This window comes from Microcaecilia unicolor, chromosome 1 (assembly GCF_901765095.1).
Source record: "Microcaecilia unicolor chromosome 1, aMicUni1.1, whole genome shotgun sequence".
NCBI lineage: Eukaryota > Metazoa > Chordata > Amphibia > Gymnophiona > Siphonopidae > Microcaecilia > Microcaecilia unicolor.
Window position 1 is genome coordinate 566827704 of NC_044031.1, and position 27497 is coordinate 566855200.

A 27497-nucleotide genomic window follows, 5' to 3' on the forward strand; every position below is an offset into this window, starting at 1 on the left:
TTCCCCTTCTCCTGCACCCACTACCCCAAGTTTTATAGCTGGCTTCCATGGACCAATCCATCTACTTCTGGCCACATACATCTGCAAAGTAGCTCTCACAAACTAAACCCCTTATCTCTCACTTGAGATACAACAAGCCCTCTCAGTGAACTGACTCCCTCACACTGAGACATGGTAGAGACTCAGGAGCAACCCAACTACCCCCAGCTGCATATCTTTATTGAAAGGCTGTAGAATTGAAATCCCTTCTGTACCTAATGTATGACTCAAGGACCATTTAAAGAGTAGGAGATCAATGGAGTGACATAGCCTACTGATCAAGAGGCCTTCAAGATATAGGGGGTTTGCATCATAGGGACTCTAAGATATCTCAAGCTGTAGTGGTGGGTAAATCAATTCATGAGGATCAGGGCTCAGATATAAGTGAGGTAAAGGGAGACTTACTCCACCATGTACATCCTTTGACTGTGGAGGTGAGTGATCAGAGCCCTCATTAGGGCTCTTACTAGCAACCTACGCTAACACTACAACTTAACTACATCTTGCAAGACAAACATAAGCTTTAGAAATAGCCAGTAAATTAAAATTGCACTATTTAATGTAATTAGAGGTACTCTGTTTATAAATTAGTGAGCAACGTTTTTATAAATTTTCACATGATATATCTAATTATTAATATTGCTGTTGTTACTTTTTACTTTACTGCACATTAATTCAATGCTGATGTAAACACAGTTTGGCATGGTAAAGTGAATTAAATAATGCAAGTGTTAACTTTCATTGTCGCACAATAAAACATGTACTGTAAACACTTGTATTAGAACAAATACACGTTAGCAAAGAAGCCCTAAGTACTTTGTTCTACAAGTTTAATATAAGGACTAACAATAATGGAGCAAATTTTCAGTGGTAGTGGCAACTGTAATAAATTAAACACTGTCCAGTTTATTTCCAAGTGATTTAATTGGGCAGGACAGCCTCCTTCTCAACAGATGATATTTAGTGGCACTTAATCAGACACAGTTGCTCAAATTGAGCACTAACTACCCCTGCACTGCCCAGTTAGTGCTGGAAGTGTTTGGGTGCAGCTTCAAAGGAGCTGGTACTTTACTGGTTTGCGGCGATAAGAAGAAAGCTAACTGATTAAGCAAACACCTATCCTAACTTCAGAAAACGGAAGAAGGATTTGACAAAAAATAATAAGAAACAGCAGACGGAATGGCAAGTAAAATGCAAAGCGCTGATAAGGCAGGCAAAGAGGGACTTTGGAAAATGATTGTGTTGGAGACAAAAACACATAGTAATTTTTTTTAGGTATATTAAAAGCAAGAAGTGGGAAAAGAATCATTTGGACCGCTAGATGACCAAAGGATAAAAGGAGCGATCAGGAAAGACAAAGCCATAGCGGAGAGATTAAATGAATTCTTTCCTTCGATCTTCACCAAGGAAGTTCAGGGAGAGATACTGGTGCCAGCAATGGTATTCAAAGCTGATGAGTCAAAGAAACTGAATGAAATCTCTATAAACCTAGAGGTTGTAATGGGGCAATTTGACAAACTGAAGAGTAGAAAATCTCCTGGACCAGGTGGTATTCATCTCAGAGTACTGATAGAATTGAAAAATGAACATGCAGAACTATTGTTAGTAATATGTGATTTATTTTTTAAATCAAGCATGGTGCTGAAAGATTGGAGGGTGGCCAATGTAACGCCAATTTTTTAAAAAGGTTCCAGAGGTGATCCGGAAAATTATAGACCGGTGAGCCTGACATCGATGCTGGGTAAAATTGTAGAGACTATTATAAAGAACAAAATTACAGAGCATATTCAAAAGCATGGATAAATGAGACAAAGCCAACATGGATTTCGTGAAGGAAATCTTGCCTCACCAATCTATTACATTTCTTTGAAGGGGTGAACAAACTTGTATATATGGATTTTGAAAAGGTGTTTGACAAAGTACCTCATGAAAGACTCCAGAGGAAATTGGAGAGTCATGGAATACAAGATAGTGTTCTATTGTGGACTAAAAACCGGTTAACAGAGAGAAAACAGAGAGTACGGTTAAATGGTCAGATTCTAAAAGGAGGGGGGTAGATAGAAAAGTTCCCCAGGGGTCTGTGCTGGGACTATTGTTTTTTAATATATTTATAAGTGCTCTAGAGATGGGAGTAACTCGTGAGGTAATTAAAGTTGCTGATCACACAAAGTTATTTAGAATTGTTAAATCGCAAGAGAATTGTGAAAAATTACAAGAGTACCTTACAAGACTGGGAGACTGAGCATTCAAATGGCAGATGACTTTTAATGTGAGGAAGTGCAAAATGGTGCATGTGGGAAGGAATAACCTGAACTATAGCTACATAATGCAAGGTTCCACATTAGGAGTCACTGACCAGGAAAGGGATTTAGGTGTCATCGTTGATGATACGTTGAAACTCTCTGCTCAGTGTGCGGTGGTGGCTAAGAAAGCAAACAGAATGTTAGGTATTATTAGGAAAGGAATGGAAAACAAAATAAGGATGTTATAATACCTTTGTATCGCTCCATGGTGCGACTGTGCCTCACATATTGTGTGCAATTCTGGCCAATGCATCTCAAAAATGATCCTACACATATCACTGTATAGCTTACGACAGTTCTGCAATAGTTACAGCAATTAATCAGTTGATTTTAGATAATGATTTCAGTATAAACAGAATGGTGATGCTTTCATCAGATGGTACATCAGTGATACTTGGAAAGCATAATAGTGTAGCAGCAATTTTCTGTCAATGTACAGCATGAGGATTTAGTCATTGATGATGTCTGCAAACAGATTCTGTTTATGATGGGTATTGAAATGCTTATATGCATCATGTTCACAACTTTTCGAACACTCTACAGCACTGTCACCACTGTCTGCGGTTTCCAGAAAAGTAGCTGCTGCCTTTTGACATTTTTTTCATATTTTAATGCCTCAGTTGTTTAAATATTAAATAAAATAATAATGTGTAAAAAATTGAACGGGGCTCTGTAAGGTTTGAGGCAAGTGATTGATAAAACAAAAGGAGCGAGGATCTGAAATAGCTGGAGCTATAAGAGATCCGATAGCCCATCATATATTTATCTGATGCCTATTCTTATTTTGGTAATCCCTTCTGGTGAATTACATGACACATTTGTTTGTGTATTGCCACTTATTTTTGCTTCCCCTCTTTTCATGTTTATTTGACTTCCTTGAGAAGTGGATTTCTTTTATCCCTTATTCTTTTGCACATTTACCACATTATCTGGCAGTGAATTCCAGAATGTAATTACTCATTGATAGAAGAAATATTTTCTCCAGTTTGTTATAAATTTACTACTTAGTAGCTTCATTCTGTGCCCCCTAGTCCTAGTATTTTTGAAAAGAATAAACAAGTGATTCATGTCTACCTGCTCCTCTCCACTCAGTATTTTATAGACCTCTCTCATACCTCCCCTCAGCCATCTCTTCTCCACTCTGAAGAGCCCTAGCCACTTTAGCATTTCCTCATATGGAAGTAGTCCCATCCCCTTTATCATTTTTGTCAGCCTCCTCTGTAGAATTTCTAATTTCACTATATCTTTTTTGAGATGTGGTGACCAGAACTGCACACAGTCTTTGAGGTGCGGTTGCACCATGGAGTGATATAAAGGCATTATAGCATTCTCATGTTGTTTTCCATTCCTTTCCTAATAATCACTAACATTTTATTTGCCTTCTTAGCCAACACTGTACACAGAGCACAGGGTTTTAACGTATCATCAACAATGACACCTAGATCATTTTCCTGGGCAGTGACTCCTAATATGGAACCTTGCATGCATCATGTAGCTTTTCCAGCTCTCTGGAATCTTTGTATATTTCATTAAGGGCTTCTTTTTTAAATTTTTTTATTTATCATTTTACTTAATTACATTCACATTTATCACGTAAATGTAAGGAAAAACAGAAATTAATATAAGGAAAAAGAAAAAATATTTTCTCTCAACAATATATATAATTGTCCACAATTGGGGGATCCAAGATCAGGAAAACAATCTCAAAGAAAATAAGAAAAACACCAAGTGGTTAATCTTACAAATTCATATTTTCTGAGGGAGGAAGGTTAATCGGTAATTGCAGCCAGTACAGTGGTAACTAAAAGAAGTTGCTGCAGAGGGTTCTTCATCTGTTCTTTTAACTCCACAAACTCTTGCAATTTCTTGGGTTCAACAAGTACGTAATAAGGAAATAAAACACTTACAAGGGAATCGCTCTAGGAAGGTCCCACCTAGGGCAATGATTCTTGGCTTAAAAACCAAGAGTTCACACCTCCTAGTCTGCGACTCCCTTGATATATCAGGAAATATATTTATCTTTGAACCCAAAAAACTATCAGCCATGTATCAGAAATACAATTTCAAAACATTGTTCCTATCTAAATCAAAGGCAAAAGTCACTAATCAAAGGCCAAAGTCACTGGGGGCTTCTTTTACCAAATCACACTAGTGATCCCGGCATGGTAATGCCGACAAAGCCCATTCACATTTAATGGGCTTTGTAGGCACTGCCATGCAGGAATCACTAGCGAGGTTTGTTAAAAAATGTCCTAAGTGATCATGGGTTTCCTAGTGGAGGAGTAGCCTAGTGGTTAGCCTGGTGGTTAGTGCAGTGGACTTTGATCCTGGGGAACCGAGTTCGATTTCCACTGCAGCTCCTTGTGACTCTGGGCAAGTCACTTAACCCTCCATTGCCCCTGGTACAAAATAAGTACCTGAATATATGTAAAACTGCTTTGAATGTAGTTGCAAAAAACCTCAGAAAGGCAGTATATCAAGTTCCATTTCCTTTCCCTATTTGAGATTCTAGATGGAATGTTGCTACTATTGGAGATTCTGTTGCTACTATTTGAGATTCTACATGGAATGCTGCTATTCCACTAGCAACATTCCATGTAGAAGCCTGCTCTTGCAGATCAGCTGCTCAGGCTTCTGTTTCTGTGAGTCTGACGTCCTGCACATACGTGCAGGACGTCAGACTCACAGAAACAGAAGCCTGCGCGACTGCACTGCTGATCTGCAAGGGCAGGCTTCTACATGGACTGTTGCTAGTGGAGGAGTAGCTTAGTGGTTAGTGCAGTGGACCTTGATCGTGCAGCTCCTTGTGACTCTGGGCAAGTCACTTAACCCTCCCTGCTACAAAATAAGTACCTGAATATATATAAACCACTTTGAATGTAGTTGCAAAAACCTCAGAAAAGCAGTATATCAAGTCCCATTTCCTTTCCCTTTCCCTAAACAGACAATATGGATGAATGTAACTAGATAGAAATTACAAATCAAAACCTTTATATCTCTGCTTGTCTAAAGGAACATAAAAATATAGAACTGCTGCTGGAGGTTATATTGATAGAGGCCACAGGTAAAGGTGGTCCGACTGATAGGGTTAATATTAAAGAGTCTTGGCAGGGAAGCTTTCGTGCTTGCCCCTTAATGGCATGGAATGACTGAGGGAATTAAGTTGTTACAGTTTCCTCTGAATGGAACTTTTTCTGTAGGGAAACTATTTTATCTGGCAACCCAGCTACAATCTGAGTGCTATTCAATAGATTGGAAGTGCCATGTCTGGCAGATTTTGTGCTGGTGGAAAGAAACCACACAAAATCTGGAAGAAGAGAGGATAATGTCTAAGTGCTAGTCTGAGGAAGGTTAGGAAATTAGAATCTAAAATTCAACAGCTCACTATGTTGCCAAGTGAAAAAGAAAATTCAGTCCTGAACCATGGTTTACTTCCACCACTGTCAGTACTCAGTGCCCTGCCTGCATATGAGAAAAGTTGCATATTGTAAGTGACATTTTGTCAGGTGCTACTGTGGTATAACTGAAACAAAATGAGGAGGACCCATCAACTAGTATGGATGCTCCAGATAAAAAATACATTATAGTAAAAAATCAGTGACCCCTATTGGGATCCTTTGATCATTCTAAATTGGACACTTTAAAGGGAATACTGGAGGATTCTTGTCTAATGGATATCTGTGGGCAGAGGCTGCAGAACTAAAAAATCCCTCCAACAGTGACAATATCCTTGAGTACTCAATCTAAATTTTCCATATCACAACTCCTCTCTCACCAACCCCAGAGGAATGGAGACCTACTGCCCCCCCCCCCCCCTGCCAAGCTTCCTCTATCCCTTCTGCAGCAGCCCTGCCTCTTCAGGCTGTGGGTTCAAGTACTGAGAAGTGTCAATGGTCCCCTTCCCTGTTTCCAGTCATACTTTCAGGCAGAACTGAGAAAGACAGGCTGGCAGCCTGCTTTCTCTTTCCCTTTATAGTACCCCACAACTATATCCTCTCATGACTGCGTACACCCATGTATTTTCAATCCTTCACCGCAAAACAGTATGAATTGTTAAGAGAAATACTATAATTTTGTCCTGCTAATGCTTTGCTTTGCTGCTTATTCAATAAGCATGAAAAAGAATGCAACTTGCATTTAAAGTTTATGAATTAGTGTTGGTGCTCATGGACTATTAGGCATGAAACTTTATGGTTTTAAATTTTCTTTATTTTATTATATTATAGTTATATAGGATTGTATCACAGAAATTAATAATTTAGAGTATTGTATTTGTGTGTGATTGTGTGTGTGTATGGGAACTCAAGTTACAAATATTGTGTATATTTTTAATTGAATTTGTCTTTTAAAGGAATGTGTTATAGGGCAGAGATTTCTCATGCTTTGAGTAACGTTAGCTTTCTAAATTTCTGGCAAATGTAGTTACCTTCACTACTTCAGGAACGTGCTATAGATGTAATCTACTTAGATTTCAGCAAAGCTTTTGACACGGTTCCCCACAGACGACTCTTGAATAAACTTGACAGGCTGAAGATAGGACCCAATGTGGTGAAATGGATTAGGAACTGGTTGACGGATAGACACCAGAGGGTGGTGATTAATGGAATTCACTCAGATGAGGGAAAGGTGAGTGGTGGAGTGCCTCAGGGATCGGTGCTGGGGCCAATTCTGTTCAATATATTTGTGAATGACATTGCCAAAGGGATAGAAGGTAAAGTTTGCCATTTTGCGGATGACACGAAGATTTGTAACAGAGTGGACACCCTGGAGGGAGTGGAAAACTTGAAAAAGGATCTGCAGAAGCTAAAAGAATGGTCTAATGTTTGGCAATTAAAATTCAATGCAAAGTGATGCACTTTGAGAGTAGAAATTCACATGAGATGTATGTGGTAGGCAGTGAGAGTCTGATATGTACAGACATGGAGAGGGATCGTGGGGTTATAGTATCTGAGGATCTGAAGGCGATGAAACATTGTAACAGGGCGGTGACCATAGCCAGAAGGTTGCTAGGCTATGTAGAGAGAGATGTGACCAGCAGAAGAAAGGAGATGTTGCTGCCCCTGTACAAGTCGTTGGTGAGGCCCCACCTGGAGTATTGTGTTCAGTTTTGGAGGCCGTATCTTGCTAAGGATGTAAAAAGAATTTAAGCGGTGCAAAGAAAAGCTACAAAAATGGTATGGGATTTGCGTTACAAGACGTATGAGGAGAGACTTGCTGAGCTGAACATGTATACCCTGGAGGAAAGGAGAAACAGGGGTGATATAATACAGACATTCAAATATATGAAAGGTATTAATCCATAAATAAACCTTTTCCAGAGATGGGAAGGCGGTAGAACTAGAGGACAGGAAATTAGGTTGAAGGGGGGCAGACTCAAGAAAAATGTCAGGAAGTATTTTTTTCCATGGAAAGAGTGGTGGATACTTGGAATGCACTCCTGCGAGAGGTGGTGGAGATGAAAACGGTAACGGAATTCAAAAATGAGTGGGATAAACATAAAGTAATCCTGTTCAGAAGGAATGGATCCTCAGAAGGCTAGCAGAGATTGGGTGGCAGCGCCGGTGGTTCGGAGGCGGGGCTAGTGCTGGGCAGACTTCTACAGTCTGTGCCCTCAAAATGACAGATACAAATCAAGGTTAAGTATACATATAAAGTAGCACATATGAGTTTATCTTGTTGGGCAGACTGGATAGACCGTACAGGTCTTTATCTGCCATCATCTACAATGTTACTATCTTACTTCTAATTTGTCTTTGACAAGCATGGCCTTTGGTCTGTTTTTTGAGGCTTATAGGAACTATAGAGAGTAGAAAAATTGTAGAGATTGCTCTAACAAGAAATTAATTGAAAAAAAAAGGTATCTTCAGCCTCTCTTGTCATGGAAACAGATACAAAGGAAATACAAATACGCAATAAGACAAACCAAAAGGACAAACTAAAATAGGACCTGACTACAAAGACACAAAGAAACTATACCAACTTGTGAACAAATTACTAGACACCACAGCGGTCACTGCAACCAATATAGACATTTCATCTGCAAATAAACTCGCTAAACACTTCAAAGAAAAAATCACAAATTTTAACAAAACACTACCTCAGGATAATACTGATACCGAAAACTTCATCAATAGTCTGGACCCAAACCCTGGAGAATACCCAACTGACCGAACTTGGTCAAACTTCACACCCCTCACTGTCGAAACATTCACCAAGGCGCTCAAAAGGTTCTCCAGAACCCACTGCAAACTGGATACCTGCCCCAGCTACCTTCTAAAATCTGCCCCTGACCGCTTCACAACAGACCTTACATCCCACCTAAACTACATGTTCCAACAAGGTCTTTTCCCTGAGGAATATGGCAACATCCTACTCACCCCAATCCCAAAAGATACCAAGAAAAAAACAACCAAACTTACCAACTACCATCCAATTGCATCTATTCCAATAGCAGTCAAACTGATGGAGAGCATGGTAATCAAACAGATTACTGACTACATGGACAAGTGCTCATTACTAAATGAATCACAATCGGGATTTCGCCCCCTCCATAGTACCAAAACTGTGTTAGTCACTCTCTTGGCCAAATTCAAGCAGGAAATAGCCATAGGCAAAAGCATACTTCTCCTACAATTCGATATGTTGAGCATATTCGACGTGGTAAACCACAACATACTACTAAGACTCCTAGATTACTTCGGGATTGGTGGAAATATACTTAGCTGGATCAAGGGTTTTCTAACCACCAGAACATACCAAGTGAAATCAAACTTAAACATATCACCACACTGGAAAGCAGACTGTGGAGTACCTCAAGGATCACCACTATCACCAACACTTTTCAACATAATGATGATCCCACTGGTCAAGTCATTATCAAAGCAAGGCCTCAACCCGTTCATCTACGCAGACAATGTCACAATATACATTCCCTTCAGACATGATCTAACAGAAATCACCAATGAAATCAAACACCATGGACTCATGGGCCAACTCTTTTCAACTGAAACTGAACACTGAAAAAACACACCGCCTCATCCTCTCATCTCAACACAACACGTACAAACCCACAACCTTAATCACCCCAGACCACACCCTACCTATCTCAGACAATCTGAAAATACTCAGCGTTACAATCGACCGCAACCTCACATTCAATAGCCAAGTGAACTCCACAACAAAGAAAATGTTCCACTCAATGTGGAAACTTAAACGCATAAAGCCTTTCTTCCCGAGGGAAATATTTCACAACCTTGTACAATCAATGGTATTAAGCCATGCATACTACTGCAACGAAATCTATGCGGGATGCAAAGAACAACTCGCAAAGAAACTCCAAACCGCTCAAAACACAGCAGCCAGGCTGATAATTGGTAAATCACAATTTGATAGAGCCAAACCCCTCTGAGAAAAAACTGCACTGGCTTCCCATCAAAGAACGTATCACCTTCAAAATCTGTACCCTGGTCCATAAAGTTATCTATGGCCAAGTCCAAGGATACATGACAAACCTCATAGACCTACCAATCAGAAACATAACCAGATCATCTCGAACATATCTAAACCTCCACTATCCAAACTGCAAAGGACTCAAATACAAAACAACGTATGCATCCAGCTTCTCCTACATAAGCACACAACTGTGGAACATATTGCCAAAAGCTGTGACAACGACCTACGACCACCTAAACTTCAGGAAATCACTAAAAACCTACCTATTCAAAAAGGCATACCCCACCAATCCAACATAATTACCTACACTCTGCAACACAGGAAAACCAAAGATCTTAATGGACACTATATAACATTTCCTCTTCTTAACCCCCACTATACTTGAAACACATGTAACTTTGTTCGACCACAATATCACCTTTGTATTTGTTTCTTTACCGGACTTGGCGAATGCCTTTACGGTACTATGTAAGCCACGTTGAGCCTGCAAATAGGTGTGAAAATGTGGGATACAAATGTAATAAATAATAATTTAAGCCTCAAAACTGGAATTATGCAAACTTGAAATTGTATTTTTGTACTTACTGATTGGAAGTACCAATGTGATGCACTTTTAATTGTTATAATATTATCTAATCTATAATATTTCCCCAATTTTAAATCTGCCTTACCTGTGCTGTAAGTGAATGAAGTTTTACATTGCCATCTCGCCTGGAACAGATTTAAAAAAGTCCTTTATTCTCCATCTTTCCATAAAATACATAGGAATATTTTAGGTTTAGTCAATTGTAACTGTGGCTGAATGTTGTATAATTAACTAAATATCTGTTATAATCTTGCTTTGACTTCCTTTCTTCTTTGACTGCAGCAAGGAAGGGGGGGTAAAGTAAGAAAAAGGAGATTCACACTGAGTTGACTTTTCTTCGGTCTTCACCGAAGAAGATTTGGGAGAGATACCAGTGCCATAAATGGTATTCAAAGCTGACGAGTCAGAGAAACTGAATGAAATCTCTATAAACCTATAGGATGTAATGGGACAATTTGACAAATTGAAAAGCAGCAAATTTCTTGCACCATATGGTATTCATCCTAGAGTACTGACAGAATTGAAAAATGATCTGGCAGCACTATTGTTAGTAATATGTAATTTATCATTAAAATCGAGTGTGGTACCAGTGGAGGGTAGCCCATGTAACACCGATATTTAAAAAAGGTTCCAGAGAGCATCCAGAAAATTATAGACAGGTGAGCCTGACGTCGATGCTGGTCAAAATGGTAGAGACTATTATAACAAACAAAATTAAAGATCATATTCAAAAGCATGGAAAAAAAAACAAAGCCAACATGAATTTAGTGAAGGGACATCTTACATCATCAATCTATTACATTTCTTTGAAGGGGTGAACAAACGTGGATAAAAGCGAGTTGACATATCAGGAATAGGATGGATGTCAGAAAATATGAATGATGCTATGTTAGGCAATATGCTTAGAAAGGAATATAATCACAGGTTGAAAAGAAAGTATAAATAACAGAATACAAATGACAGTATATAAAGGGAGATTTCAATGTAAATTATGATATGCACCTTTACGATAGTCAAGGAGATGGGACTTTTTAAACCCTGTGATCCTTGTTGTAGATGAGCCTACAGCAGTCATTTGGTTCCCTGTGGTAGCAGATGAAGAGAAGGTCCTGATAATGTAAATTATGCAGATCAATGTTGTGGCTCAGTACTTAGCTACAGGACTTCTGCATAAGACTTCAGTGAAGACTTGTGCTGTAGCATCTGTCATGTAGCCTGGCCTTCTATAGGGGGAGGTTACCCTCCTTTGGAAAGACTGTGAATGGAAGGCTTCAACAAATGTTAAAAGAAGGAACTGAGAAAATGCAGCACTAAATAAAAAAGCCCCATAAAATCAGTTAACACACATCAACAATCCTCACCATTGTTTGCAATGTGGGCCTCAAACTTGTTTAGGCCACAATTCAGTTTCTATATAACTTCTAGCAAGTTTTGTTGTTATTATTATTGTCACCTTTTCCTCTGTTCCAAACTGTTTAGTGTCCTTATTGGCATTTTTGCAGAATCTTCTTTTAACATTTGTTGAAGCCACTTTCTTCACCCAGAGGTGGAAGTTTTCTAGATTAGAGATTGAACGTTTTCTAAATTAGGAAGTGAAATGCTGAACATGAGAGCATAAGAGATTCTAGCAAGGTCAACCCAGACCCAATACCTCTACTTATGAGTGGAGCCTGAAGATGTTCAGAATAACCTGGACTGTACTAATCAAAGCCTTTTTAGGAGAGCATGTGGTGAGTATTTCTTCCTTGAAGTGAAGGATGTTGAATTCTTCCCTTAGATGCTGTAAGCTCTTGACAGGATGAAACTTTACAGTATATTTGAATGTATAAGAAAGAGCTGTATTTTATGAGGCTAGGATGTTTGAATAAGAAATTATTTCACGTTTATTAATATAATCAGTTATTGCAGGGTTGCCTTCCTCAACAGTTTAATATGATGGCACAACAAACTGTGACCAATGTCTCTAGTACCCCTCTCGCATAGAATTGGCACACTTGGGGCAAATTAATGATCCCTTATGGGAACAAAGGGGAGAGGCTGAAGACTCTGAGAACATTTATGAGAATAGAATACCCCTATCCAGAGATGAGTATCAAGGGTTAAGAATGTAAGCAGAAAATAGAAAAAAAATGCCCTAAGCAGCTTGTGACTTGTGCATGTGATAAACACATCCTGTATAGATGTCAGGGACAAGAATATGGAACCAAGTATATGATAAGCCCATCCTGCAGGGGACAAAGATGAAAGGGACAAAGTTGAAGTCTTTGTATAATTTTTGTTTAGCTTTGAAATAATGCAATAATATATAGGTAATCAGTATCTGTTTCTTGTTAGTGCTTGTTTGCCTTACAATAAAAATAGCTGAACTGAAAATCTATATGGAACAAATGTCACAGATAATCAAGTAAAAGGATCAGATATAAAGTAGAGGGCTGAAGTGCTTGGGTGAGCATATCTAATTATGACAATACAGAGAGCCCCTTCCCAAAAGCTTTTACCAATTAACTAATATTTGTCTCTGTGTTTGATATTCATTCTCTTGGTATCTCCAAGGGATGGTAGACAACGAGCTGATGAGGTGTCATGAGCAAACAGTTTAAGCAGGTAAAAGTCTCTTACTTAGTTTCTACTCCAACATGAATAAAAGATTCTAGGCTGGGGCGCTGTGGAGAACCAAGCAATGTGGCAGCTTAGTACTGAGCTCCCACTGACTCAATCTTTATATAAAGCATCCATCCATATCACAAGCAGATTTTCCCAAAGAAAAACATTGCTGACTTACATGTACATTATCAGGCTCATTTTCAAATGAGAAGGATGCCCATCTTGCGACACAAATCGGAAGATGGGCATCCTTCTCACAGAGTTGTCCAAATCGGTATAATCGTAAGCCGGTTTTGGACAACCCCAACTCCTTTACATCACAGGGACGGCCAAAGTTCATGGGGGCGTATCGTAGGTGTAGTGAAGGCAGGACTTGGGCGTGCCTAACACATGAACGTCCTCGACCCATAATGGAAAAAGAAAAGGGCGTCTCTGACGAGCACTTGGACGACTTTACCTGGTGGTGCTTTTCTTATGACCAAGGCACAAAAAGGTGGTTGAAATGACCAGATGACCACTGAAAAGAATCGGGGATGACCTCCCCTTACTCCTCCAGTGGTCACTAACCTCCTCACACCCTCAAAAATATCTTTAAAAATATTTTGTGCCAGTCTCTATGCCAGCCTCAGATGTCATACTCAGGTCCATCACAGCAGTATGCAGGTCCCTGGAGCAGTTCTAGTGGGTGCAGTGCAGTTCAGGCAGGCGGACCCAGGCCCACCCCCCCTACCTGTTATGTTTGTGGAGGAAATAGCGAGCTCTCCAAAACCCACCACAAACCCACTGTATCCACATCTAGGTGCCTCCTTCACCCATAAGGGCTATGGTAGTGGTGTACAGTTGGGGGTAGTGGGTTTTAGGGGGGCTCAGCACACAAGGTAAGGGAGCTATGTTCCTGGGAGCATTTTATGAAGTCCACTGCAGTGCCCCCTAGGGTGCCCGGTTGGTGTCCTGGCATGTCAGGGGGACCAGTGCTCTACAAATGCTGGCTCCTCCCATGAACAAAGGGCTTGCATTTGGTTGTTTCTGAGATTGGCATCCTTGGTTTCCATTATCGCCAAAAATCAGAAACGACCAAGTCTAGGGACGACCATCTCTAAGAATGACCACAATTTCAAGATTTGGGCGTCCCCAACAGTATTATCGAAACAAAAGATGGACTTTCTTCTTGTTTCAATAATACGGGTTTCCCCGCCCCTCCATCGGGATGTTTTGCGAGGACATCCTCAACAAAACATGGGCGTCCCTTTCGATTATGCCCCTCCACGTCATCAGGAAAAAGTGGTATGAAGCACAGAGCAGAACCTATTTCACCACAAAAAGCGATGCTTGTAAATCTGAAGATGTGGCCTCCTCAACAACATTAGATGAACTGCACACTTTACAAGACCTCTCAGAAACTAAGGAGGACATTTGTGATATTAAGAAAGACTTAGCAGAACTAAAAAAAAAAATGAGGTAACACAATTTAAATCCAGAATTGAGTCCTTAGAAGCAAAATAATTTGTGACTGAAGAAAAATGTTAAAGGCTTCCAACGGTAGTGGAAGCATATTATGCAGATTTAGAAAGACATCAAAGATGCTAACAATTGAGCAAGGAAAACAGTAATCACATACTTGGCAAACCTAAAAATAGAGAGGGCCAAAACCAGCTAAGCTGCGGTACAAGGGGGCCTGCGCTAGCATCAGGATATGCTTTTGATGCACGCTGAGGCCCCCTTTTACCACAGTGGGTAAGAGGCTGTCTTTTTCTGAAGAAAAGAAATGGCCATGCATTAAGTGAAACACCACGTGGCCATTTCAGGGGGAGCCCTTACCACCACCCATTGAGATGGCAGTAAGGGCTCCTGCTCTAACCTCGTGGTATCAGGGCAACACATGGTGCTCTCCAATTACCACAGGTTCAGTTCCAGCACTACAAAAATAGGATGTATTTTTGTAGCATCTGAAATGGCATGCGCTAGGGGTGGGACTACCACCGGGCTCCTGGTAGGCTGGTGGTAGTTCCAGATTAGCATGCAGTGGACTTACTCCTGATTAGTAAAAGGGCCCCTAAGTTCTTGGAAGAATTCATTCCTTCTGTCCTAGATCTTCAATTTAACAAAGACTTTCAAATTGAGATCTCTGCGCAAGTTGCATGATAAATACTTGAGGCCATTTGCTCTAAATGTCCTTTGTTGTTCTCAAGTTATAGATATAATGCAAAGAGCAAGTCTGAGGGTAACATTATTCAAATTTTACCTGATCTGAACAAAACTACTGTGTAAGCTCACAAACAATTCCTGGCTTTTCATCCAAAGCTTAAAGAAATTAATACTCATTTCAGCATGTTTTACCCTGCATGGATGCGGGTCAAATTTAATAATCACACTAGGGACTTTTCCCAATAAATTTCTGAATTGATGCAACATGGATTGTCATAACTAATAACTTACCAATATTTTATTTCATTTCAGTGATGCATGTGTGGTTACTAACACATAATTCTACTTGCCTTGATGAATTTATCACAAAATATTTGAACTTTGTATCTCTTAATATGAAATACTGATAATGCCGCTTACTTAGCAGCAATCAGCATGATATTTCTAACATCATTTATTATAATTGCTAATTATATTGCATTGTATTATATTAGCAGATTTATTCCACTCTTTAACACAAAGCTTCTAGGTGGATTACAGTCAGTAAGAGCTTCTCATAAAAAAAAAACTTTCTAATACAATATCATTATTATCTAACAAACTAAAAATACAATTACATTCTGCATTGACATTTAATCCAACCTTTGCCTTGAAAATAGATAAGTTTTAATACTTTTTCTCGATAAAATATAGGAAAGACTACAACGTAAATGAATCAGAGTACTATTCTAAATTTTAAAGCATTGAAAAATAAATGAACATTCCCAGAGCAATTTACAGTTCACATTCTTCATAGAAGGAAATTTTTAAAACAACCTTTCCTTGTTCCTTGAATCAAATCCATTGCTTCATGTTTTAGTTTGCTAAACATCCTTTGATAAATGCATTCAGATTAGCATAATACTCAGTGCTGGGACAGATGTTTTGTTTATATTTAAACATGTTTGATCATTCTGAGTCAGTACCAGGTAGTTGTAATCTACCAGTCTCATCTCATAGTTGTTACATTATGTAAATTGTTCACATTATATAATGTTTTGTTGCATATGGATACCTTAATCTATCACATTTAAGTGGTACTATATTTGCCTTTAGCTATGAATAATGGATTTCCACCCTGTTTGTAATGAATCAGCATATTACTTCACCTGAATTTAATGACTGTTACTTCTATCTCCCTTAAAGTTAAGGACTTTAACAATCCAATAAAAGAAGGGTGACCCAAAATGTTCTTTCTAGACAGTCTCCAGATTTTTATCCTTTTCCAAGAAGAACATTTACCCTCAATTGAGTCTCGGGGCCATCTGCTGAATCTCTTAGCCTTCCAATTCTCCAATCCAGGAATTTTCTCTGTTAATAATGCACTCTGGGTACATATCCCTTGATCTGATCATAGCAGGCTAGAATTCACACTAAATTGGATTGAAACCGCTAGACCTGCACTGTGTCATGACGACTTTCAGTCCTATTATACCAGGGGTAAGATTGACATTATGAAATTCTGGTCTGCTGTCTTCCAAAGACATCAGCTCCCCCTGGCTGATTTGAAGGATATCATGTCCAAGTGGAACAACCTCGGCAGGTCTACCCTTGATGATGTAGCCTCATTAAATATCAAACTTAGACCAACATGTAGGTTGTCACCTTGATTTAATCAATATACTCTTCCATTGAAGCAGAAGTGCAGAAGATTTGAGAAGAAATAGTCTAAAGTTCATTCAGATGAGAGCAGATTACTGTGAAGAAGCACACTTGGAAACTGTAAAAATGAAATAAAGGAATCTAAAACTTACTACTATACCAAATTCATGGATGATGACTCCTTGAACACTAGAAATCTTTTTAATCTAATTGGTAGTCTTTTCAATAACAAAGATGTATCAGCTGTTAATGAAGTGGTCTCTTCTGCAGATCAGCTTGCCACTTGAAACTTCGAGTAGAAAATCTTAAAGATCAGATGTGGTGTATTGAGTCTCAAGAGTAATCATAAGGAGCACTTCAGAGAATTTTCCACCTTGTGCAGAGGTGCAAAAGTTGATATGATTTCATCATCCTTTCAGTTACCCACATCCTCACAATGCTCCTTAGATGTTTGCCCAAATTATCTACTGCAAGCTGCTCATAGTCTTTTTATTGATCTCCTTACAATGCATATTTCTTATGTTGTCTCATGGTCTTTTCGCTGAGGGGAAGGGTTCTATTATGCTAACTCTAATTCCAAAAGACTCACTGGATTCAAGAACTGATGTCATTAATTACAGACAAGTTGTTTCTATCCCCTTATTGATGGAGGTAATGGAAGGTTTAGTTGGGCATCAACTCATGGACTATCTTTCCATCTTTTCCCTTTTACACAGCTCACAATCAGGATTCAGACCAGTACTGAAAAGGTTTTAACCACTCTTGTGGTAAATTTGAGGAAAGAAATTAGCTTAGGGAAAAGGGTTCTAGTGTTACAGTTTGACATGTTGAGAGCTTTTAATGTAGTTGACCATGACAAACTAAATCATTTGATAGGTCACTACGGAATCTGTGGTGATTTCCTTAAGTGGTTCCAGGATTTCCTAATTAACCCAGGTTATGTCCTATCAGGTAAAATTGTTTGGTTCTATCTCATTTCTCTGTACTCCTGACTGTGTTGTAACTCAGAGTTCTCCTCTGTCATTTTATTTAATATCATGATTAGAACCTAAAGGTAGGCTATTGGAGGTACAAGGGTTCTATTCTTTTATTTATGTGGATGATATCACATCCCTTTTATATGAGACTTTCAAGAAATTCTGTTAGAGATTAAATCAGGTTTAGACCTGATGGCATCTTGGGCATCTGATTTCAAATTAAAATGAATTTATTTATTTATGTTTTTTTCCTACATTTCCCCGCATATTAGTAGGCTCAATGTGGTTTACAAAGTCCGGAGAAGTGAGTATAGACTCCAGTGGACAAGTACAGAGTAGAAGTACAATTAGAATTGGTGTGGATTGTTCCATGCAGTTTGGAAGAAAGAGATTATGTTGAAAGGGATTGAGTGTTGTCTGTTCCTTAATTTAATTGTTTTATTTCATTACTCAATGCTTATGTTGATTCTGTAGGGTATGCCTTTCTGAAGAGGTGTGTCTTAAGGATTTTGCGGAAGTTTAGATGGGTGTTCATGGTTCTGTTTCTTGGTAGTGCATTCTACAGCTGGGTGCAAATCTAGGAAAAACTGGACACATATGTTGATTTATATTTCAGTACCTTACATCTTGGGAAGTGATGGTACAGGTATGTTCTTGCTGATTAGATGGTGTTTCTAGTTGGTAGGTCGATTAGTTTGGTTATGTAGGCTGGAGCTAGGCCATGGATTAGTTTGTGAACCAGAGTACAAATCTTGAAGGCTATGCGTTCTTTGATTGGTAGCAAGTGCAGTTTTTTGCGAAGAGGTTTAGCGCTTTCAAATCTTGTCTTTCCGAAGATAAGCCTGGCTGCAGTGTTCTCAGTTGTCTGAAGATTCCATAGGATTTGTTTTTTGCATCCTGCATATGTAGCATTAAAATAATCAGCGTGGGATAATACCATTGTTTGAATCATGTTATGGTAGGTTTCTTTCGGGAAGAGAAGTTTTACCCGTTTTGAGTTTCCACATTGTGTGGAACATTTTCTTTGAGATGGCCATGGCTTGTTTCTCCAAAGTTAGGTTGGTGTCGGTGGTGACTCCAAGGATCTTCAGGTTGTCTGATATTGAGAGAGTATATTCCGGGGTGTGTATGGCTGTAGGTTGATTTGATCCATGAAATTGAATAGGTACAAAACAAAATTCCTGGTCCTCACTAATCCTTTTGATCATGCACCTTTAGACAGTTTACAATCAACCACACTGCTTATCCATTGGAGTCGATACTAAGGATCCTGTTTACTAAGCAGTGCTAAGGGTGAGTTAGTGTTTTTAGCACTCACTAATGATTAGCATGCGCTAAACACTAAGGGGCTAATTTTCAAAGATTTACAAAGGTCCATAGGTTACTATCAGGCTTATTTTTGAAAGAGAAGGGTGCCCATCTTTCGACACAAATCGTAAGATGGGCGTCCTTCTCACAGGGTCGCAAAAATCAGCATAATCAAAAGCTAATTTTGAGCTTCCTCAACTGCTTTCTGTCGCGGGACGACCAAAGTTCATGGGGGTGTGTTGGAAGCATAGCAAAGGTGGGACTGGGGTGTGCCTAACACATGGGCATCCTCGACCGATAATGGAAAAAAGAATGGCGTCCCTGATGAACACTTGGACGACTTTACCTGGTCCTTTTTTTCTTACAACCAAGCCACAAAAATGTGCCCTAAATGACCAGATGACCACCGAAGGGAATTGGGGATGACCTCCCCTTACTCCCCCAGTGGTCACTAACCCCCTCCCACCCTCAAATAAATTTTAAAAATATTTTTCCAGCCTCTATGCCAGCCTCAAATATCAAACCCAGCTCCATGATAGCAGTATGCAGGTTCCCTGGAGCAGTTTTAGTGGATGCAGTGCACTTCAGGCAGGCAGACCCAGGCCCTTCCCCCCTACCTGTTACACTTGTGGTGGTAAATGTGAGCCCTTCAAAACCCACCCGAAACCCAATGTACCCACATCTAGGTGCCCCCCTTCACCCATAAGTGCTATGGTATTGGTGTACAGTTGGGGTAGTGGGTTTGGGGTGGTTGGGGGCACACACGGTAAGGGAGCTATGCACCTGGGAGCAATTTCTGAAGTCCACTGCAGTACCCCCTAGGGTGTCCGGTTTGTGTCTTGGTATGTCAGGGGGACTAGTGCACCACGAATGCTGGCTCCTCCTATGACCAAATGGCTTGGATTTAGTCGTTTCTGAGATGGGTGTCCTTGGTTTCCATTATCACTGAAAATCAGAAACGACCAAGGCTAGGGACGACCATCTCTAAGGACGACCTAAATTTCAGGATTTGAGCCCCCCCCCCCCCCCCCCCGACCGTATTATTGAAATGAAAGATGGACGTCCATCTTGTTTCGATAATACGGGTTTTCCCGCCCCTCCATCAGGACTGCAAGGACATCCTCAACAAAACTTGGGCGTCCCTTTCGATTATGCCCCTCCTTGTCATCCAGATTTAATTTGTCTCAGCATTTATACAAGTGGTTACAACTCAAATATTGTATATCATCTAAACTTAGGGGTCCTTTTACTAAAGTGTGCTAATGATTAACATGGAATAAATGATTTAAAAAAACCCTATTATATTCCTATGGGCTTCTTATCATTTAGTACATGCTAATCATTAGCATGTACTAAATCTGTTAGTGCACCTTAGTAAAAGGACCCCTTAATTATCAGTCAACTTTCACCAAACAACCAAGTTGCTGGTCATTTAGTAATATGTTATCCTCTGCTTCTGGTGTGGCTTCAATGTGGTACAGAATCCTACAGGAATAGACATTTTCTAACTCAAATGGTACAGAAGCCGCTTGGGAAAAAGATATTGACTTGACTGTAACACTGGAATAGTGGCAATCTCTTTGCCTCCCATTACCAAAACTTTACGATCTGCCACTATTATGCAGTACAACTACTTCTTTATACACAGAGTATTGTGGACTCCATATAAGTTATTTAAAATCTCTGGTTTGGCAGATAACAAATACTGGACATGTTGTACAGTTATTGGCACCTTGGATCATACAATATTTTATTGCGCTCAGCTACAAACATACTGATCTGCTATATGGGAAATAATATGCCAGTTGTTGATTATCTATGAAGCCCTTAGATATAACATTTTAATTTTAGGTTCAGATGGACTTTCCCAACCCTTAAATGTTTATGGAGTGAAATTATTGCATATATTGCTTTAGCAACTAGTAAAAAAGGCCTGTTTCTGACACAAATGAAACGGGCGCTAGCAAGGATTTCCTCGGCTCCCCTGCAGCCACCGAGTTCCAGCGACCCTCCTCTCCCCATGCAGCCACCCATGTCCAGCGACCCTCTTCTCCCCCTGTGCCCACTGCAGCCACCCATGTCCAGTGAATCTCCTCTCTCCCCTGCCCCCTCCTGCCACCCATGTCCAGCGACCCCCTGCCCCCCCCCTGCAGCCACCCATATCCAGCGACCCTCCTCTGGACATGGATCAGCTGTGAGGCATGTTTTTTTCCCCCAGATTCTGAAGTTGACATCATAATGGCTACGGTGATGTCAGCCTGATCAACGGAGCCTAGCAGACCAACTCGGAATGAGCCACAGTCCCAGGCAAGTCAGAACATTGGAGGTGAGAATTATTATATCCTATATAATAATTCTCACCTCCAACGTTCTCATGTGCCTGGGACTGTGGCTCCCTTGGAGGTGGTCTGCTAGGCAGTTTAGAATGCACTGACGTCAGTGATGTCAATGACAGCTGATTCCAAGGCAAGGGGAGGAGTAGGGAAACACGCGGAGCATGTTTCCCTACTCCTCCCCCTGCCTGGGAAACAGCTGTCAGTAACCCTCCTCGGCTCCTGTGGAGCAGCAGCAGCCGGTACAAAAAGAAAAAAGCCAAAAAAAGATTTTTAACCTGAAACGCGGCTCCGTAGACAGCCATCTGGCATTGGCTGTCATGACTGCAGCCGCTCCTCCTCTCTCCTCCACGTCACTGCCCCTGCAGGAAGACCCCAGAGGAGTGCAGCGATGTCAGAGGGGAGAGGAGGAGCAGCTGCAGAGATGACAACCAATGCCAGATGGCTGTCTACAGAGCCGTGTTTCAGGTTTAAAATCTTTTTTTGGCTTTTTTCTTTTTGTACCAGCCGCTGCTGCTCCACAGGAGCCGAGGAGGGGTACTGACAGCTGTTTCCCAGGCAGGGGGAGGAGTAGGGAAACACGCTCCATAGGAGACGCAGCAGCGGCCGGACAGCGTTAGTATTGGCGGCTGTGGGTGGCAAGGGGGTTGATGTGCCTGAGGGGGGGGGTAGGGGCTTGGGTGATGCGCTGGTGGGGGGGAGGGGAGGGTCGCTGGACATGGGTGGCTGCAGGGGGAGAGGAGGGTCGCTGGACATGGATGGCTGCAGGGGGGGACAGGGAAGAGGGAGGTGGGGAGGGGGTCCTGAGACCAGATGGGTGGCTGCAGGGGAGGGCAGGGGAGACAGAAGGGATGCTGCAGGGGGGGCATGGGGAGAGGAGGGTCGCTGGACATGGGTGGCTACAAGGGGGGCAAGGGGAAAGGAGAGGATGGTCGTTGGACATAGGTGGCTGCAGGGGGGCAGGGGAGAGGAGGGTCGCTGAACATGGGTAGCTGCAGGGGGAGAGGAGGGTTGCTGGACATGGGTGGCTGCAGGGGGAGCACGGGAGAGAGGAGGGCCGCTGCACATGCGTGGCTGCAGGGGCAGAGGAGGGTTGGTGGGGAGGGGGTGCTGAGACCAGATGGGTGGCTGCAGGGAGGGCAGGGGAGACAGGAAGGACGCTGCAGGGGGGGATTACCTTGCTAGCACCCATTTCATTGCCTACCGAAACGGGCCTTTTATACTAGTAGGATATAAATCATACTTCAGGGCTGGAAAGATCTTTCTTATACTGGCTATATTATGTGATAGAATACCCTATGCTTAACTGCCAAATATGAATGAGTGGCAACTGAGAAGAATGGATCAATAAAAACTTTTGAAAAAGTCTGTGCTCCTTTGCACACCTATTCTCAACTATCTTGATTGTAACAATTAACTTCTGCTTCACTGTATATGTACCTGTAATTATTAGTATGTAATATCAAGATTTAGGTATCAATTTTGTTATTAACTGTTTCTTTATTGCAGTATCGTTGGGCCAGTATATTAGCCTGACTTGTCATTGTCATTGGTTTTATTAACCTATTGTGCAGTGGCGTACCAAAGGGGGGGGGCGTTGGGGGCGGTCCGCCCCGGGTGCACGCCGCTGGGGGGGGGGGTGCCGCGCGCCTCCGGCTCTTCGTTTTCATGCTCCCTCTGCCCTGGAACAGGTTACTTCCTGTTCCGGGGCAGAGGGAGCATGAAAACGAAGAGCCGGCAGGCGCGCGGCACCCCCCCCCCCAGCAGCGTGCACCCGGGGGGGGGTTCGCCGGGGGATCGGGGTTTTTTCGCTGGGGAGGGCGTTGCGCTGTTCTGGGGGGGGGGCGCTGCACCCGGGGGGGGGGGGCGGGGTGCATCGGCGATCCGCCCCGGGTGTCAGCCCCCGTAGGAACGCCACTGCTATTGTGTTATATACATTGAAACTTGAATAAAAATACTGAACTAAAAAAAAGATACTAGGCTAAAATAATGTGTCACACATCATTGCTTCTCTGCATGATCATTGCTTGGCTGATTAGAAGCTGAAAATTTAAGAGACGGAACAAATTTTAGGGTGATGATATAATGATTGCTTATCTAAACCATTCACTTGTTAGAAAATCATATATTTTCTGAACATTTACATAGATACATAAAATATTTAACACAATGTTGCATCTTAATATAATATCTTAGTATGACCATCTCCAATAATGGTATTTTTACATATGCTTTTATTTTGAAAATTATGCATATTTATGTCACTTATCACCTCTCACAATACTGTTCCACAACTGTGTCACATGTACCTGAGCAGCACACAGCTTGGACATAAAGAAATGTGATAATAACTGAAGCAACTGTGTGTATTCAAACAGGGAATTGAAGCAGTAGGATTGTTTTCCATGTTTAGAATATTAATTAGTTTCTTGGTTCTATTACTTTCACTTAATCTCATGTATGCTCCCTTAATTTTTCTCATTTCTTATTTTATGCTCACTTTCATTTATATAAAAGATAAAAATAGTATGATGCCTTCACATGGTTCCAAATTACAAAGAATCAAAACTAAGATGTACTAATCAGCTAGAATATGTTTTGCATTTGGTAGCCTTAACACAGACGCATACTAACCTTTATTGCATACTAAAACCAGCCAGCACAGTAAAACTTCAGTTCTATCTATTTAGCACAGGTGTGTGTGTGTGTGTGGTGGGGGGGGGGGGGGGGGGGGGCAGGTCTTCACAAACATAGGGTGAGGCCACATCTGACAGATAGTACATGCAGCAGTTCCATGCATTAGCTGCCATTATTGCAGGGGTCATCAAGGCCATTTTGAACCTGGAGTAATACCAAAATGGGAACAAAGAGGACTGCTCCCAAGCCAGTCAATCAGGCCACCCTCTGGTAAGTCCTCAGAACTGGAGGTTGGGTGAGGCTGTACTATGGTGTCATGGGTAGCTGTTGAGGGTGAGGTTGTCTGGGAGGGCTACATGTTGAAGGTTTGATCTGGGAGGATTCTGATTGGGTTGGGGTTGCTGTCCATGGTGTTCTTATTACAGTCGAAGGCTTGATCAGATGGCCTAAACTTTGATGGGGGAGGGTTGATTTGGGGGCTTGTGTGTGAGAGCAAGATCTGATCAGGAGTTCAGGTTGCATCTCTGTGACTTCCTGCTGTCAGTTTCTTTTTGTGTTGGGGCTCATGTTACATACATTGGCAGATAGCATAGAAGAACCATGCTATCTGCCAGTGTATGTAACATAGAGTTCATGTAGTAAGTGTCTGCTTTGTACAGTAAAGGCAAGGCAGATGCTGGGCATGCCCCTTGCTTTTATCACACAGTCTTTGTACTGTTAACATCTTAACATTTACAGGTAAAGGACCAAATTCTATATATGGTGTCGAAAAATTGTTGCCGAAAAAAAAGCGTTAAGCGCTATTCTATGAACAGCAGTCCGAATTGTGCACCATTTATAGAACAGCATCTAGCACCGAGATCTGAGCCTAAATTGTAGGCATGAAGATTTACACCAACTGAAACCTAGTGTAAATCTCTGTGCCCAAATTAGGTGCAGATCTGCCATATTCTGTTAATACCACACACAAATTCTTGGAACGTCCATGACCCCTCCCATGGTCATGCCCCCTTTTCAGGGTGATGGGGTGATGGGGTGGGGATGGATGCCAACCAAAGTGTTACTAAGTGTTACTTCGGTATCTCCTTAATGTGAAGGAGAAGAGATACATGCTTGCCTGGAATAAACTTCCTGAGCCCCTACGTCTTGCCCCATCCTTGACCATCTTTAAATCTAGATTGAAAGCCCACCTCTTTAACATTGCTTTTGACTTGTAACCACTTATACCTCTTGCTTCTACCTACCCTCCTCTCCTCTTTCCTCTACACATTAGTTGATTTGCTTGCTTTATTATTATTGTCTATTAGATTGTAAGCTCTTTGAGCAGGGACTGTCTTTCTTCTATGTTTGTGCAGCGCTGTGTATGCTTTGTAGCGCTATATAAATGCTAAATAGTAGTAGTAGTAGTAGTAGTAGTAGTAGTAGATCCACACAGAATTTAAGCACACATCTTCATAGAATAGCACCTAACAAGATGCGTGCGTAAATTCTAATTGTTTACAATTAACACCAATAATTGATTATCAACGCCCAATTATTGGTGCAGATAGGTTTACTACTCAATTAAATTGTGCATGCCTAAATTTGCACGTACAATTTTGAGCTCCCTATGTAGAATCCATGGAAAAGTGTGGCAAATGCACAAAACTTACTGCACTTTAGAAAAGAGGCCTCTAAATAACAATATTTTACTAAAATGAATTTGAAGCAGAACTAATTGTGTTTGCTGTAATTGAAATATGAATTGCCTTAGAAAAATGTTGCTAGTGATACCGCGTTTAGGGCTCATTTTACTAAGCTGTGGTAAGCTCAATGCAGGCTTACTGCTCACTATAGAGGAAGTACGGCTGGGCTACCACAGAAGCCCGATGGTACTTCCCACTTCTAGCGCACAGTCATTTCTGGCGCTACAAAAATGTTATTTTTGTAGCACCAGAGTGTACCCGGCGGTAATTGGGTAGTGCCATGTGTGGCCCGGTTACCGCCAGGTTAACATGGGAGTCCTTACTGCCACCTCAGTGGGTGACGGTAAGGGCTCCCCTCAAACCCCTCACTCCCAAAATGGCCACACAGCAAGTGCTTTACTTGCCGCCTGGCCATTTCCTGTAGAAAACTTACCTTTTACCAGCTGCATTAAAAGGGGGCCTCGGCACGTGTGTAAAACACGCACCAACGCCAGTGCTAGCCCCCTTTTGCCGCAGCTTGGTAAAAGGGGCCCTAAATTTGTCAAACACATGAGACTACACAGTCACAATTGGAAACAGTTATAGTAACATAGCAAACTATTCTATTTATGGATAACAGTAGAAAATACATATAAAAGTAAAGAAACATTTTGTCAAGACCTTTCAAATGTAATTTTGATAGAGTGTCCTGGTTCAGCTTCAATCACCCACTCACAATTCAAAGAGTCTTTATAATATCCAGGCCAACCTGGGGAAAGGATTACCCCATTGGGAGATGCAAAGTGTCCACCACATGGAGCTAAAAACATAAAAGAAAAGGAAAACTGATGACATCTCATATATGCAAAATTCAAAGTTAACAAGCCATTTCAATAATATTAAACAAAAGATGATATAATAATTCATTTAAATCTCTAAACGATGTTGGACAGATGATATATTTTAGTTTCTTAGAACTTAGAACTAATATGAACTAATATGAACCAAATATGAATTCAAACCAGGCTTCTTTTACAAAGCTGTGCTACTGATTCTCGGTACGGCGAATGAGAGAAAGCCCATTCAATAATTATGGGCTTCCTCTCATTTGCTGCGCGGGAATCGCTAGCATGGCTTAGTCAAAAAGTCCAGAGTACTTTCATGAATAATTACATATAGATGCACGTCTGTGTTCTGTTAGGTGAACCGCAGTTAGGTTGTTGATGGGAAGGCTTTAAACTGGTGCCTTGAGCTACGCAATACTTAGGTGCATCCAAGGTGCTATTAATTGGTAGTTAGGCACCTATGTGCACTAGATGCTATTCCTTAAGGTAGCACCTAATTGCTATAGTGTATATATCAACAAGAGGACATATATGTGGATGAAGCATGGGCATGCCACAGCTATCAGGCTTACTTTCGAAAGAGATTGCCGGCGACCTTCCGACACAAATCGGGAGATCGCCAGCCAAATCGGTATTATCGAAAGCCGATTTTGGCCGGGCACAATTGCTTTTTCATTGCGGCGCCGGCCAACCTTCAATGGGGCGTGTTGGGAGGGTAGGGAAGGGGGGCGAGGTTACAAGATGGCCGGCTTCACCTTATGAAAAAAAAACGCCGGCTCGAACGAGTATTTCGCCGGGCGGACTTGGTCCATGTATTTTTAGGACCAAGTCCCAAAAAGAGCCCCAACTGACCAGATGACCACTGGAGGGAAGCGGGGATCACCTCCCCTTACTCCCCAAGTGCTCACCAACCCCCTCCCACATACACAAAAAAAAATTAAAACATTTTTTGCCAGCCTGTAT

The 27497-nt window shown here is 41.2% G+C and overlaps 1 protein-coding gene across 1 annotated transcript in view; it reads right to left on the minus strand.

The window, feature by feature from the left end:
- CSMD3 (CUB and Sushi multiple domains 3) overlaps nt 1-27497 on the minus strand; it is a 2043988-nt gene that overhangs the window by 1050978 nt on the left and 965513 nt on the right. Inside the window, exon 17 of the mRNA XM_030189879.1 lies at nt 26371-26509. Coding sequence (XP_030045739.1) covers nt 26371-26509 — 139 coding nt within the window. The remainder of the gene's footprint in view (nt 1-26370; nt 26510-27497) is intronic.